General features: G+C 42.7%; 1 protein-coding gene across 1 annotated transcript; it reads right to left on the reverse strand.

Annotated features, from left to right (window-relative positions):
* Positions 1-820: 820 nt before the first annotated feature.
* On the reverse strand, positions 821-14,471 carry rabep2 (rabaptin, RAB GTPase binding effector protein 2). Its single transcript, XM_079520135.1, has 12 exons — positions 14,212-14,471; positions 11,641-11,802; positions 10,819-10,901; positions 8,956-9,324; positions 7,896-7,991; positions 7,531-7,629; positions 7,005-7,115; positions 5,363-5,441; positions 4,780-4,791; positions 4,107-4,261; positions 3,263-3,379; positions 821-2,168 (listed from the first exon to the last, which is right to left on the reverse strand). Exons 1-12 carry the CDS (start codon positions 14,258-14,260, stop codon positions 2,064-2,066), a joined length of 1,437 nt encoding a protein of 478 aa, XP_079376261.1. The 5' UTR covers positions 14,261-14,471; the 3' UTR covers positions 821-2,063.
* Between the last annotated feature and the right edge of the window lie 2,012 nt (positions 14,472-16,483).

Genomic DNA, 16,483 nt, shown 5'->3' on the forward strand with positions numbered 1-16,483 from the left:
GGAGGTGGCGGCGTGGCACACACATTAGCCTCTGCTTTAGCAGTATTTAACCCTGATTCATTTAGGGATAGGTATGGTGTGACTAATGCAAATTGCATTAGTTACAACACACAGAAGTTGAATAATTGATCAAGTAACAATTTAATCTGTATTTCTACATTGTAATATTGCTAATTTTAATTAAACCATGGATTTGGTGACACTGCAGTCCACCCTTCCATCCTCTGGGAGAAGCTCTGATGGACCCCACTAATCTGTAGTGGCCTGTCTTTACTACAACCTAAATCAAGTGTAGGGAACCTTAAATGTACTGCAAAAAATAAAAAAAAATAATTGAGCATCACCTTTCTTCCTGTCCAGCTTGGTATGGCGCTTGGCACACACAGAGTTATGGTGGTCCTTGAAATTAAAAAGTTTGAGAACGACTGGCATTGTAATTGTATAGCAGACGTGAAGTCTAGTAGTCTACTGTACATACCAGCTCTCTGTGATAAAACCGGTTCCAAATGTGACAGAACCGATTCCGGTTCCTCGATGTGGGATCGAGTTGCTCCGGTTCCCAACCCTACTCCAGGACAGAGAAACCAGATGTTGGTATGGGCAGGTTTTGCACCTCCATGTGTTTATTGTGCTATTTGATCGTGTACACAACACATGGAGAAAACAACCAACAAAGTGTTTTTTCAGTTCATACCAGTATTCACATTCCTTCATTTTTTTTAAGTCACTTCTTTCCCAATCGACCATCACAGTTGCTTGATGTCTAAAGGCTAAAACACCTCAGTTGTGGTTAAAAACAGGAAAACCTTTAATGCTTGAGCTGAAATAAAATTATATTATATACACATATGTAGATTATGAATTTTAACCAGACTGATTAATATTACTATCTATAATCCAAGTTTGGTCCCAATGTACAATCCTACCACAACATCCTTTTCTATGTAGTTGTCGACGCTGTTCTTTCGGACTCATTCAGGTTTTTCCATTAATTCGTCTGTGTGACTCCATGAATATAGTCGGTCTCCATCTCACTCCATTCTCATATGATGGTTATCTTTTCTAATATATGGTGTCCGAAAAAGTATCCAACGATCGCAGGTGGCCTCGTTACAGAGTGCGGGTCAACAGTGATCTCTTACAAACTCCTTCATATTTGGTCACAAAACCCACGCAACATATTATATTGCACAGGCGGAAAATGTGTAGTAGCTTATTAGGCACTGATACTGTGCACATACAGGTGAGTGTTTTGCTGGTGTGATGTCTCTCATATACAGTACATGTTATTGGTATACAAAAAAATAGACCTGTGTAAATGCATATTATTTGATGTAAGACAAAAGGGGAGTGAATGCGAGGCTATCTCAGCATCTCTATACAGTGTCACAGACATTATTCAAGTTACACAACAGTCTCACGTTAAGATCGATTTGGTCCTAAAGCAACCGTTTGGTCATAATATCAAACAGCACTATATCGTCTCTGTCGGGTGGAAAACTCATTATGTCCAAAACTGTTACATTTCAGGGTTCAAAAGTAGAAGATCTACAGGCTCAATTCAAAACGTGACACGAGTGGATCTTCTAACTTTGAGTGACGCTGTAGTGTGATCAAGTATATTCATTTACGAAAAAACACAAACGTTGGAATATGGAGATAAGAGGTTTCTGACCGACAGCAACGATATAACCCTGTTTACCAACAAGTAGAACTATTCCCAAGTCACAATAGTAACGCTGGTAGGACTGACGTCATTGATAACCCCGGCAGTCATTCTGCTACAGTGGTTCTCAAAAGGACCTCCAGTTTGGTATATTGTACATTAGGATAATGCAATATGGGAGTGTACAAATGGACCCGTTTGGTTTTCATTTGCATGCTCTCAGAGTTACAGAGCGTCCATTTGGTAATCATTTTGCTGGGCCACCACTTTGAAAACCACTGTTCTACCAGACTGTTATGTCCTGTTGCCGCGGGGACGTCAGACTGGCCCTCCTATTGGTCATTCTTCCGTCTGGTCGTGTTGCTTTGGTGTTCGCGGCGGTGGAGTTCCGATTGGCTCATGTGGCGTCGTTGGGCGGAGAGCTCTCTTCACTAGGCCCCTCCCCCAGGATCTGCTTGACGTGATGGAGACTCTCGGCCTGGCGGATCTGTTCCAATTTCACCTGAAAGGCACAGATGGAGAAGGGAAGGAGGCAGGTGGACAAGGGAAGGAGGCAGGTGGACAAGGTAAGGACAGAAGGCATGCAGAGAAGAGAGGAGAAAAATCATTTTTGACCACCTAAAAACCATATACAACTCCAGAGGTTCTGAAACGTTTTTATACCACAACCCCATATGAGACCTTTTTTGGCTTAACCTTTTAAGGCCGTGACCCTGCAAAAATAATCATGTTTGAACTGGGGAATGGGGACAAGCACATGGAATTGTAGAAGTTGAGGCATTACAATATGTGATGCGTTGTAGATCGGCTATTTTCACATTTGTTGCATCTTTCTTATTTTATTTGATGATTTGGCCAATGTTTGTCCAGTCTTTATACTATAGTTCATGGGTTTTCAACAGGTGGTCCGTGGACCACTGGTGGTCCGTGAAGGTGTTGCATGTGGTCCCTGACCATGCATTTAGTAATGTAGGAAAGTGAAGATTTGTATTTGAATTTATTGTATTGACCACAAGTTGAGAAACAATGCAGTAAATGATCTGGTGACAAATGATGACGCGTCGATGTTGTCAGTTACTGGGAAGTCGGATGTCAAGAACTTCCACAGAAAAGTGAGTTAGAATCTCAAGGGAAACCGGATTGCCTGGTTGAGTCACCATTAAGGAAATGTGCCCATAATCAATCGCAAGTGTCTGCTTACTCATAGAATAAGTTACAATGAACAGCAACATGAGTTCAATATGGAAGGTTAATTTCTTCCCCCCACACCACGACCATATCCCCCCTCCCAACACAACAATGGCCCCCAGGTTAATTCTCAGTCAGGGTGGTGGTCCCCAGGTTGATTCTCAGTCAGGGTGGTACGTGCCGTGGTCCCTGGTTCATAATCAGTTGAAAACCCCTGCTATAGTTTATTGATTACTTTTGATGCAGTAATGATCTTTTTTTTTCATTTTAGGTATTATAAAGGCCTTAAAAGCTCTTAAATTGTCACTTTATGGTCATGTAGTAATGTAATGCATGCATCAAAGTAGGGGTCCTTTCAAATTCCAAAGGTTTGAGAATCACTGGTCTGCTCTGCAGTACCTACTGTACCTGTAGTGACTGTGAGAGCTGGACAAAGTCCCTCTGCACGGTGTGGCTGGTTTCCACCTGGGACCGCAGGCTGATGCCCTGGCTCCGCAGCTCCAGACACTGCCGCTGCAGGCCCACCTGGCACCATCAAAAACACAAACCATGTGCTTCCAGTCACGTTCAGTCCACAATGACTGGGAACGCCACACTATATTGTTGCTGTCGGGCAGAAACCTCTTAATTCCATATCCTTTTTTTTCTCTTTTTAAAATTTTAAATTCATGCCCTATTTGATCACACTACAGCATCACACAAAAGCATCAAAATAAGCAGAATTAGAATCCTGAAAAGTAACAGTTTAGGATATTTGAGGTTTCCACCCGACAGAGACGATATGCAAATGAGTTGTTCCGAAAAGCTGGTATCCTATCAGCGAATATGCAAGTCTATGCAGTTTGGCCCTGGCTGTGGTTCAGCGGTTCAGGCACCGGGCTGGTAATCCAGTCTGGCAGTGTGCCGCGGGTTCGACTCCCGATCCCGACGGCCTTTACTGCACGTCACCCTCTCTCCCCATTTCTTGTCAGCCTACTGTCTGTCCCTCCATAAAAAAATAAAATAAAAATAAAAGGCGAAAGCCACAAAAAAACCATTAAAAAAAAATAAGTCCGATATCAAGTAATTCATCATGTCATGAGTTATATCTCACTTATGCAACAATTATTGTTTATTTTGAATGATCAACGAGGCGCGAAGCGACACATTGTGAGCTTATAGATCTGCCATTTTCACTAATTTGGGTCATGGGTGAATGTCTGATTTCTTTTTTGGATCACATGCTACAAAGTTTGGGAACCACTGTCACCACCTTATCGTTGCTGAGGGCCTTGTTTTCACTCTGCAGGTGCGACAGCGCCACGCGCAGGGCCTGCAGCTCAGTGCGACAGGACAGCAGCTCTGCCTCCAGCTTGTCCCTGTGGCTCTGGACGCGCTCCGTCTCCGTCTTCAGACTGGACAGCTGCACTGTGTACGCGCACACACAAAGAGGATTAAACCATTTTAGACTTGTTACACATACATGTATACGATACGTTGTTATACCTTTCAAGCTGGGAACGCCTCTGTCATTTTAGTTGTTGCTATATATCGCTGTTGTCGGGCAGAAACAACTCTGTTTTTTCTCAAACCCTACTTATTTTATGAATAGAATGTAATTTTGTCCAATCTGTATGTTAATACAATATAACTCATACAACTGGGGTGGTTGTATTGTGTCTCCCTTCTATTGAGACATAGACTACTAGATTGTGTCATAGGTTAGACACAGGATCTGACATGCATTTTGACTTGATGATCAAGATTAAATATGTGCCCTGGGCAAGCAGGCAGCCTCTATCGGCTCAATGGTTAAAAATGTCAGCACTTGCGCAGGAAACCAGATTCAAATCCGGGATAAAGGAGGAAAGTTAGCTCATGAAAACCAGTCTGAACAGTTAAAAGGATGAACAAATCTAGTGATCTGGTGTGATTCATGTACTCACCTTCTAAAACTTCTGTTTGTTGGCAGATCAAGAGCGAGAGAGAGGGGAGAGAGGGAGGGAGGGAGATCAATCCATTAAAATCAGAGAAAGCATTGTGTCATTTTCTATTTTCTTTTCTTGCCCTGATGAAGACCTGTTAGGTCAAAACATGTTGGCACTTTTTAATTTAATAAAGGCGTTCCTCATTTTTTTAACTTTGTGTGCCCGGATCCTTCTCTTTTTGTCTGTCTTGATCCCGTTTTTGATCCGTGTGAGCGCCTTTTTATCATTATCACATTTTGCTGTCTCCGTTGAGCACCTGGTTAGTTCCTTTTTTTCTCTATTTTCTTTTGTTGGCTATTCAAAAATAGCAGATGTACGACTATTTTTTAAGCACAGGGTAAAACAGAATATTTGAAATTACACTATGTCCTAAGCACAGGGTAAAACAGCATTTCTTAAGCACAGAGTAAAACAGAATATTTGAAATGACAGTATTTCCTAAGCACAGAGTAAAACAGTATTTCTTAAGCACAGGGTAAAACAGTATATTTGAAATATGACAGTATCTAAGCACAGGGTAAAAAAGGAGAGCTGCACGGACCGTTCTCCTCTGCGCGGCAGTCCATCTTATCCTTCAGGTTGACGATCTCAATGCGAAGACGCTCCTCACAGTGCGCCCCCTGTAGGCCGCAGTTAACCCATTTAAAACCACAGAAGCATTTGCGTCGTTTACATTTTGGCTTTTAAAAAATAGCGGATGTGCAGGGCCACGCTGCGAGCTTGTTCCTGTGCTATTTTTGGGAATGTGGTGCTGTATATCTGCCCAGTGCCCACTGAGCATTTTACAGGCTATTAGACGTCTAAAATACGTCTAAAAATGGGTTATAACTGGTCTAAAAATGAAAGTTGTTTTAGTGGTCCAGGCTTAGATTAGACGTTGAAACAATGTCGTTTCAACAGCTATATATTATATAGACGGTCTATATATAGATGTTTAAAAAACAGCTCAAATATAGACAGTCTATATTTAAAAAACAGCTAAACTATAGACAGTCTATATTTAAAAAACATCTAAAATATAGACAGTCTATATTTAAAAAACAGCTAAAATATAGACAATCTATATTTAAAAAACAGCTAAAATATAGAAAAAAAGAAAAATCAACATCTAAGCTAAGCCTAGACCGCTAAAACACTTTCACTTATAGCCCGATTTTAGACGTCTAATAGCTGACTATTGCTCAGTGGGTGTAAAGTGTCTGGAAACGGGTTGCCGATTATATACTTTAGTGTGGTTGGGGACGTGGTTCAGATTATATACCTGTAGTGTGGTTGGGAACGTGGTTCAGATTATATACCTGTAGTGTGGTTGGGAACGTGGTTCAGATTATATACATGTAGTGTGGTTGGGAACGTGGTTCAGATTATATACCTGTAGTGTGGTTGGGAACGTGGTTCAGATTATATACCTGTAGTGTGGTTGGGAACGTGGTTCAGATTATATACCTGTAGTGTGGTTGGGAACGTGGTTCAGATTATATACCTGTAGTGTGGTTGGGAACGTGGTTCAGATTATATACCTGTAGTGTGGTTGGAAACGTGGTTCAGATTATATACCTGTAGTGTGGTTGGAAACGTGGTGCCGATTATATACCTTTAGTGTGGTTGGAAACGTGGTGCCGATTATATACCTGTAGTGTGGTTGGAAACGTGGTTCAGATTATATACCTGTAGTGTGGTTGGGAACGTGGTTCAGATGATATACCTGTAGTGTGGTTGGGAACGTGGTTCAGATTATATACCTGTAGTGTGGTTGGGAACGTGGTTCAGATTATATACCTGTAGTGTGGTTGGGAACGTGGTTCAGATTATATACTTTAGTGTGGTTGGGAACGTGGTTCAGATTATATACCTGTAGTGTGGTTGGGAACATGGTTCAGATTATATACTTTAGTGTGGTTGGGAACGTGGTTCAGATTATATACCTGTAGTGTGGTTGGGAACGTGGTTCAGATTATATACCTGTAGTGTGGTTGGGAACGTGGTTCAGATTATATACCTGTAGTGTGGTTGGGAACGTGGTTCAGATTAAATACCTGTAGTGTGGTTGGGAACATGGTTCAGATTATATACTTTAGTGTGGTTGGGAACGTGGTTCAGATTATATACCTGTAGTGTGGTTGGGAACGTGGTTCAGATTATATACCTGTAGTGTGGTTGGGAACGTGGTTCAGATTATATACCTGTAGTGTGGTTGGGAACATGGTGCCGTCCATGACCTCATCCTCCACCTCCTCTCCTTTCAGCTTGGACAGCTCACTGCACACCTTCCTCTGAGACAGAGACAGTTCTGCCTGCACGCACATTGCATTTTTTAAGTTAAATTTAGTTTTGATCCGTGGCCTAGTGATCTTGTAGAATAGATCTTCTATTTTCACAATATTTGCCTCTTTCTTCTGTAATATTTGACAAGTTAGAGTTGTCCTTTTTGTATTTGTACATTTTCCATTTTAGAGGTATTAAAAAAGTCCTTAAATTGTCACTGTAGAAATGTGCACCTACCCTGTATACACTTGGTTAATTTACTGTTGAGTGAGAAAACAACGTTGCACATTAATGGTCCCAATAAATTTGGAACCATTGCCCTAAGAGCCTTTGAGAATGCTAAAATATTGATGGTTAGGAACCAAATGGACAGAAAAGATCTGTAACTCGGAAAGTGTACAAACAGACCAATCTGAAACTAGCCAATGACAGCATGCCACTCACCAGCCGGCTCTGGACAGCATTCTGTGATTGGCTGAAAGACTTTTGCACCTCCTGTAGAAGTGCCTCTGAAGACTGAACTTGAGTCTGGAGCAATGCCACCTACACACACACACAGTCACACAGTCACACACACACACACACACACACACACACACACACACACAGGCCCAGAACATTTGTGATAAAATAATAATAATAAATGTTCAAATATAGCGTGCAGCGCTGCAAGCTTGTATAGCAATTTTTGAGAACCACTGTTCTAAACCACGCGGTCAGCATCACAATCATTTTAACCACTTTATCCATATTTTATACTCAATATCAACACCTCACACACAGGCGTAAGAGCTGGTACATGATCCCACCTGTTTGTGTGTGTGGTTGGTCTGTGTGTCCAGCTCTTTCTCCAGCTCCTCTCTCTCAGCCTCCAATCGACTGACCTCACCCTGCAACTCTGACACCTGCGCACACACACACACACACACACACACACACACACACACACACACACACACACACACACACACACACACACACACACACACACACACACACACACACACACACACACACACACACACACACACACACACACACACACACACTTTTACAACATTTGTCGCTCCAGTAGGCTCGACCTGTTCGGCTTTACTTCCTGTACGTCCGGTTAAAGGAGAATTCCATGCTAGAAGGCTTTCTTACATTTATTTGTAGTTGTTACGTCCCCACCAAAGAGGTCCAGGTGTTATTTTGTGCAAAAGTGCATTATTGGCTATTTCCCCTAATACAAGCCCTCAATGGGGGATGGGTTTTTGTACTAATTCGCTTATTTCCATCGAAATAAGTAGTAAAGTGTGCCGCTTGGGATACTATTTACATTATGAAGAGTGGATATATACAAAAGAAAATTGACACCCCAACACCCCAATGCCCCATGCAATTCAATTCATTGAGGGCTTATATTAGGGGAAATAGCCAGCCAATAATGCGCTTTTGCACAAAATAACACCTGGACCTCTTTGGTGGGGACGTAACTACAAAGAAAGCCTTCTAGCATGGAATTCTCCTTTAAGACATGTTTGTGCAATAGTTCTTTTCCAGGCTTTATCTCCTTGTGAGATGGAGATAAGAAAAGAAATAAGGAAAGGCAGGAAGGAAGCGGTATATTCAAACATTTTGTGATTTTGTGCATCAAACGTTTAGAGCTCGTCGATCTGCTACTTTTGCTGCTTTTGAATTGGCTGCTCTCTGGCGCCTGCCATAAATCACTAAGGGCAGGACAACAACAAAAAGGTGGTAAAGCTTGCACCATTTAGTGCCTATAGGTAAAAACTGGTCGACGCGGTTTGCTCTGGCAGTAGAATGTTTGACCCGGCAGCGACGACCGACTGTGGCATGCCGTGGTGGCGGTATCGTTCCTGCTACCTGAGCATTGAGCGCGTCCCAGTCGCCGTGGGTGACCAGGCGGTGTCCGGCAGGCGGCAGGTAGATGGCCTCGGGCACCAGGGTCCCCGTGGACACCAGGGACGCCGTGTCCTCCTGGGGCGCCGGCCTGCGGGACAGGGAGGGCGTGTCAAGGCAGGAGAACGAGGAGAGCGAGGCCGTGTCACAGTGCTGGGAGAAGTAGCCCTCCGTCAGCCCCGCCCCCACCTCGGACTCAGCGAGGTGGCCGGGAGGCCTCGCCTCCAGATCTGACGGCGGGCTGGCGGTGGCTTGCGATCCTGGAGCTTCTTCTTCGTGGACACCGGCGGCGGCAGCTTCCGCCGCTTCCTTCCTGCCTTTCCTTCCACCAGCCTAACGCACGCACACACACACACACACACACACACACACACACACACACACACACACACACACACACACACACACACACACACACACACACACACACACACACACACACACACACACACACACACACACACACACACACACACACACACACACACACACACACACACACTTATTTCAAAGAGGGAAAAGGTAAAAGTATGTGTCTAAAAGCCCTTAGGGGCGATACGGCTTCAAATCAATAGCATGACTATTTCCAAGTTTTGCCTTATTTGTGGGTGAAAAAAAACCCTCATGGCTGAAAATGTTTCTATGACCAAGTCCTAAATGTGCAATTTGTGTGAAAGGAGCACCCCCCCCCCCCCCACAATTAATACAATATATAAATTATGATGATTTAGTAATATTGGTCCTGCTGTTCTACATACTGCCAACCAAGTGAATAAATCACAGATCGAGGCTTTAACCATTGCCTTTATATGAAATATCTGTGGACGATGCTTCTGAATAGGTTACCACTACAATAATGACAGAAAAAAGCCTATGAGAGCTTGTAGATTGACTATTTTCACTGCGCAGCATGCTTCCATAGAAGACATGCTGGCTTCTATGGAATCCAATTGACTGAAAATAGTCATGGTGACTGAGAACTTGAATCCATTCTTATTACGACTATGATTAACGATTAAAAAAGAAAATGGTGAAAATAGCAGATCTACAAGCTCACAACGTGCCACAAGGTGACGTGTGTTGTAACTGCTTCCACAGCTATTAGCCGCTGTGAGCTAAAGTGTTCCGCCTCAAACAAAGGGGAAGCGGATAGGGAGTGTGGAGCAGGCAGGAAACGGCAGCAGGTGAGTGAACTATGGAGTCAGGATGAAGGAGAGAGAACAGAAACACAGGAAAGAGAACAGCTTGGAACTGGCTGACCTGTCATACCAGTTCACTCTCTTTCCCTGATGTTTTGCCCAGGTGGGCGTGGTTTTGAGGTTTAGGGTTAGGCATAGTTTCTGTGAAGTTACGGTTAGAGTTGGGCATAGTTTTAGTGAGGTTAAGATTAGGGTTGAGTTTAGGTTTAGGCACAGTTGTAATGAGGTTAAGGTAGATTGGGGACTTGGGGTTAGGGATAGGCATATAACCAACCATGCACACCTGGGTGAAACACCCAAAAAAAGGAAGTACCCCTTTAATGATCGTTGACTAACTACTTTAGGCCTGCAATACCAAAAATTCTCATGTTGCATCATGACAAGTTATGAACTTGTAAATTGGATATTTTTGAAAATATTTGATGAAGTTGCATTGAGGCACACAGAAGCAAGCACCTCCTACTTATATCCATTTATACGTTGGCTATTAAAAAATAGCAGATCTACAAGGTCACTTCGTGTTAGAAAACAAAGCGTAAGAAACGGTTATGGATATTTACTCGTGACCCATACAAAAAAGAAAACGGGTCGGCCGACCCACTGTTTGGGAAGCAGTGCTGCAGCTCACCTGGGCCTGTCCACTGCCTCTCCTCCAATCAGCAGACTCAGACTGCAGAGCACATATCTGGGCCTCGTACTGTTCTGCCGTCTCTGAGAACATAAATATATTTAGGAATTATGGGTCCGCCTCACTGGCAAAGACAATAGCGACTTTAAGCAACGACGGATACGGCAGTCGGCTACGGCGACCGGAAATGGATCAGTGCTCGATACATAAACCTGCTCTCCGTCGCAGCCCTTTCTACTACGGGAAAATCTACACTTACACGTAGTGTCTACAACGCCATGTCATAACCATGTTTATTGAAATTACAGCTGTCATACATTTACACCGATTGCTCCATCACCTCTCTTATGCTGTGTAATGTGTTGGCATGCTCTGAATGAAGAAATAACACTAATACCATATGTCATATTAACCATGTTTATTAAAACGGTTTTAGAATAACACAGATTGCTCCAACGCCTTCCTCTTTCCACTGCTGATCATGTCCAGCGCATGTAAGAATTAAGCAATATCGGCAAGTTAGCTGACGCGCGACAGGGTGTTTTTAAAAAAAAAAAGTGTTTATGTTTGACACATGCTGCATAGACGCGTCACCATGGGAACCAATGTCGCCGTCGCCGACGGCTGTTTGCTTAACGATTTTGACAGCTACGGCGTCACAGCCGCCGTACTTTGTTTTTGGAGTGCATGACAACTCAGATGTGTGTGTGTGTGTGCGTGCTGATTCTTGAATTAGGAACCGGTCACAAAAATGGGTCACAAGGTCATTCCTTTTAAAGACCTTAATACACCTGGATTACGCACGCACACGCACACACACACCTCTAAGAGCCTCCTGAATAGACTGCATCTCTAGATCACATTTCTTCTGTAGTTCTGCTAGCTCCTCCTGTTTGCTGAGCTCGCAGATCGTCGCCACACCCTGCCAGTGTTCCACCTGTGATCGGTAATCGGCCAGCTGGGCCTGGAGGCTCTCCAACGAGGCTGGAAAATAATGACAAAACAAAACCACAGTGATTTCGACAGGTTATTATCACGTTGCTTGTAGTAATGGGTCTTGGGGGGGGGGGGGAGGGGGGCATGTGACATAACCCAGCACATAGCAGTTACACCAAGTCACTGAGCATGATGGAATTTATTTGTGGAGGGTTCATATACGCCGGTATGCCAGTGGTTCTCAAACTTTTTCCTGTCAAAGGACCCCCACATTGATATGTATTTGGCTGCGGGGCACGGACCCTCATCTGAAAATGATTTGTACCAGGGACCCTACAGAAGAGATGATTTATGTTCAAACAAATTAAATAATGGTTTCATGTAGGGCATGGAGAATCATTGGTGTGGTTTGGGCTTTAAGGCCCAATCTGGAATCGTTTTTGAATATGCATTGTTATTGTTATATTCACATAGCTGATGGAAGTTTTATTTATAGTTGGATAATAATTATGCTACAACATGTAACTTTCTTACACCATCATAAATATGTTTTACTCCTGTATTTACCATTGCCAATCGTATCAATGTCAACAAACCTACAGCCCCAAAACACAAGTAATGTAGACTTTACTTCTACAGTGTATTTGTGTAGTATTATGGTTAGTCAATACATCAAGATGGTTCTCAGCAGGAAACCGATGGAATGTGCAGTCCAAGTAGTTAATGAGACTTTACCCCAGGTCTTCAGTTTAATTATCTCAGGGTCTTTCTTGTTCACGAGTGAGGGGAGGATGGAGAAGGAGATCAGCCGGAGAATCGGAGCAGCAGGGGCGGTATTGCAGTCGCTGTACCACACTGTTGTGACGAAAAGAGAGCTGAGCCAGAAGGCGAAGCTCTCTGTCTACCGAGCAATCTTCGTTCCTACTCTCACCTATGGTCATGACGTGTGGGTCATGTCCGAAAGAATAAGGTTGCGGATACAAGCGGCCAAAATTAGTTTTCTCAGATGGGTGGCTGGCATCTCCCTTAAAGATAGGGTGAGAAGTTCAGTCACACAAGAGAGTCTCGGAGTAGTCGCTGCTTCTTCGCTTGGAAAGGAGCCAGCTTAGGTTCGGGCATCTGGTTAGGAGGCCACTCGAGCATCTCCCTAGGTCTTCGATGCACGTCCCACTGGAAGGAGACCCCCGGGCAGACCAAGGCGCAGTTGGAGGGATTATACATCTCCACACTGGCCTTGGAACACCTCAGGATCCCCAAAAGGAAGTTACTAATGTTGCTCTGGAGAGGGAAGTTTGGAGCTCTCTGGTGGAGCTGTTGCCCCCGCGACCCGACTACGGATAAGCGGTTGAAGATGAATGGATGGATGGAATACATCATGAGCTTAACCATTATAGGCGGGAACCCTTTTTTGTACCCTACCCTTCTGAATGGGAACCCCTTTTGGGGTTCTGTACAGTATGTACAGTATTCAAAAATTACAAAAATCTGATGCTGCCATATACATACTGTATTTTCAGAAAACTTGGATTCAGAAGGCCTCAGTCCAAAATGGGTTAAGCCCCTGCCAAATAAAAAGGCAGGGGTGGAAAGTAACTAAGTAAATGTACTACTAATTTTCTTTTACTTCTACTCCACTACATGTCAGAGGCAAATAATATAGTACTTATTACTTATTATTTGAAAATGTTAATAAATTACTAATTAGGCCTATTTGTAGATTTTGATTATTATTACAAAACATAATTCAGCCCTATATACTTTGGCAATTTGAAAATAGCCGATCTACAATAGCTATTTTCAAATAATTGTATTCATTTAGAAACTTGTGAAATAAGACATATTTACTGCGGCATAATGAGTACTTTTACTTTTGGTACACTAAGTATATTTTGATGCCCACAATACTTTTGTACTTTTATTAAATGTTTAATACCAGACTTATACTTGTAATTACAGAGTATTCTACACGGTGATATTGGTACCTTTACTCAAGTAATACAAATATGTGAGTAGTTCTTAAGTTCCACCACTGTAAAAAGGTGTCCACTGTTATTTTTGGTGGATATGTCATATGTACTGTATTTACAGTAGGTCTGTATTGTATCACTGATTAGGCCTTTACCCATGATCCCATGGGAAAAAGAAACAAACAAAGTGCTAGTATGTGACTGACTTTCAGGGTTTATGGTGACTCGACACAGAGTAGGCTACTCAGACAGCCTGCACTCAGAGTAAAGTAACAACACTTGTTACGACTAGCAGGCAATGTAGCTTTATCGCTATTCGCTAACAATAGTTTGAATGAGGAATGTTAACGACGCAAACAGGGTCTGCAATTCAATGACAAGAAGAAGACAATATGAATGTAACGAGTCACCAGTACAAGCTTTTATCCAACACTATTATTTACAGTTAAGGAATCGAGAACAGCAACAGTGCAAGTGTTATTAGTATTACCTGTGTCTTCATTCTTAGAGGTTGTTGTCCCTTCTTCAGACAACTCCATTGGAAATATAATTCATCGAGGGCGTCTAACAAACTACAGAAAGGTGTCTTTTTAGAACAGCTAGTGGTCGTATCGGGGAGGGGGTTTGGTGTTAAAATGATCAGCTCCTCCTGAGTCCTTGTCAACTTCAGGAAACAACTTTCCCCCCGGTCTGAGCCCTACGGAAATTACGTGAACGTCCTTCCTATTCACTATGCCGCTCCTCATCTCCGCCTCCCACCCATAGAACCCTCCAAGCTCCAACTGTACTGGTCTGGTGTTCTACCCGCGCTTGGATCTCTGTGTTGGTTCAGGATCTGCGTTCAAATCAGGTTAATTCATATAATGGCACTTTGACTTTACTGATATGATATATAAACGGTGGGCCCTATAAGTGTAATGCTTTTATGGTGTCGGTCCACTCACAGTTAACAGTCTTTTGTATTGAGTTGTGCTTGAAATGTACTGTAATTCTGCAAACTGTTAATAAATAGGCCTACTTCAAATCAACCAACCAATCAATCAATCAATCAATCAATCAATCAATCAATCAATCAATCAATCGTATACTAGCCCCCTGAAAGTGAAACATTATATATGTGTCTGATATATGGACACAGTCAGATACCCCATCTGAAAAGATTTTGTGCCAGGGGCCTCCAGAAGAGAAGATTTGTATTAAATTAAAATCTATATCCTACTTTTTTCAAAATGTGATGCTACGTATTAACTAATTTCGCTGGGGACTTCCTTGAGCCTCCCCAACCCCAAGTTCCCCAGGCTGGGGCAGGGGGTCCCCGGACCTCACTTTGAGAACCACTGCTTTACATACAAGAACAGAACAACAGCCAGCCATTTGGTTTAAAGTATAACTCAGTCAGTCACATGGTAATACACTGGCTTAATAATGCTATTCAATGAATAGGCCTAGCTGATTATTCATAATATCATATACTAATTGAATTATTGAAGCAATAAAGTCCAACGTATATGGTAAATAGCCTAGAAATCGGACCCCAAATGACTTTGGCAATATTGTAGTGAGGCATATGAATATACAAGCGGCCTACAGCTATTTGAAAATGTAGAGAGAGAGAGAGAGAGAGAGAGACTGTGCACCCACTGCACACAAAACGAGGTAGAGACTGAGCTACACTTCCTAACCATCTGCCCACTGTACCAATTTAAGACATCAGAGACATATACTTTCCACGGATTACAATCACCCAAAGAGAGTTTGAAAACATGACTAATGACAAAAAACTCCCATATCTGTTGGGTGAAGTACAACAATGTGCAAACACAGCAGCGAGATTTGTGAGCTTCTGTGACAGGAGAAGGATGTCGAATGGAATACAAGCACCTTAAGGAATACAAACCATATGTGTACACTGTTTATCAAAAGTATAAAGCTAACGTATTCTATATGGATGTATATTGTATAACTATCTCTGACAGAAAATGCTTTTTATAGTTTCACAAGATAGTATTACCCAAAGTGCTAATATAACACAGCTCTGTTTACACCTTTATTTAATTCCTATTTATATCCAATATTTATTTGTAAATACATTGTTTTGTTTTGATTGTCTTGTTCCACTTCTGCTTTGGCAATGTAAACGTACGTTTTCTCATGCCAATAAAGCTCCTTTGAATTGAATTGAATTGAGAGAGAGAGAGAGAGAGAGAGAGAGAGAGAGAGAGAGAGAGAGAGAGAGAGAGAGAGAGAGAGAGAATCAAGTGCAGTGCAGTGCAGTGCAGTTCGAAAATTGTATTGACATGACTTGTGCTTCATTCTGCATTCTTGATTGATTGATTGATTGAAGAATTTATTAACAGTTTGCAGAATTACAGTACATTTCAAGCACAAACTCAATACAAAGGCTGTTAACTGTGAGTGGACGACCCAATTAAGCATTACACCATAAAGGAGGTAAAAAGGGAAAAGAAACATATACAGTGAGGGGAAAAAAAGGGGTGGGCGGTGGGGGGGATTCGCGTTCAGCTCCGTTAATTTGTTTGTTTTCCTTGGAGGAGCTGCGTTGGGTCCCCAAGTCGGCTCCGTGGCCGTACCTTGAGTTGGCTGTGTGGCCGTGACCGTCTCTTGTGTTGTCCTTGCGTTCGTGTTAGAGGGATTCCGATTTTACAGGGGCCAGTTTCGAATTGCAGCCGTCCGTAGGTGCCCTTTGAGAGCGGTTTTGAAAGAGTCAAGGGATTCGCATGTCTTAATGACAGTTGGTAGGG

The sequence above is a fragment of the Electrona antarctica genome, assembly GCF_951216825.1.
Source record: "Electrona antarctica genome assembly, chromosome: 14".
Classification (NCBI taxonomy): domain Eukaryota; kingdom Metazoa; phylum Chordata; class Actinopteri; order Myctophiformes; family Myctophidae; genus Electrona; species Electrona antarctica.

Coding starts and splice junctions, on each gene's coding strand:
- rabep2 (XM_079520135.1), bottom strand. CDS start 14,260: ATGGAGTTGTCTGAAGAAGGGACAACAACCTCTAAGAATGAAGACACA. Junction 10,902..11,640: donor TATTCAGGAGGCTCTTAGAG/GTGTGTGTGTGC, acceptor TTATGTTCTCAG/AGACGGCAGAACAGTACGAG. Junction 7,992..8,955: donor GGGACGCGCTCAATGCTCAG/GTAGCAGGAACG, acceptor GTGTGTGCGCAG/GTGTCAGAGTTGCAGGGTGA.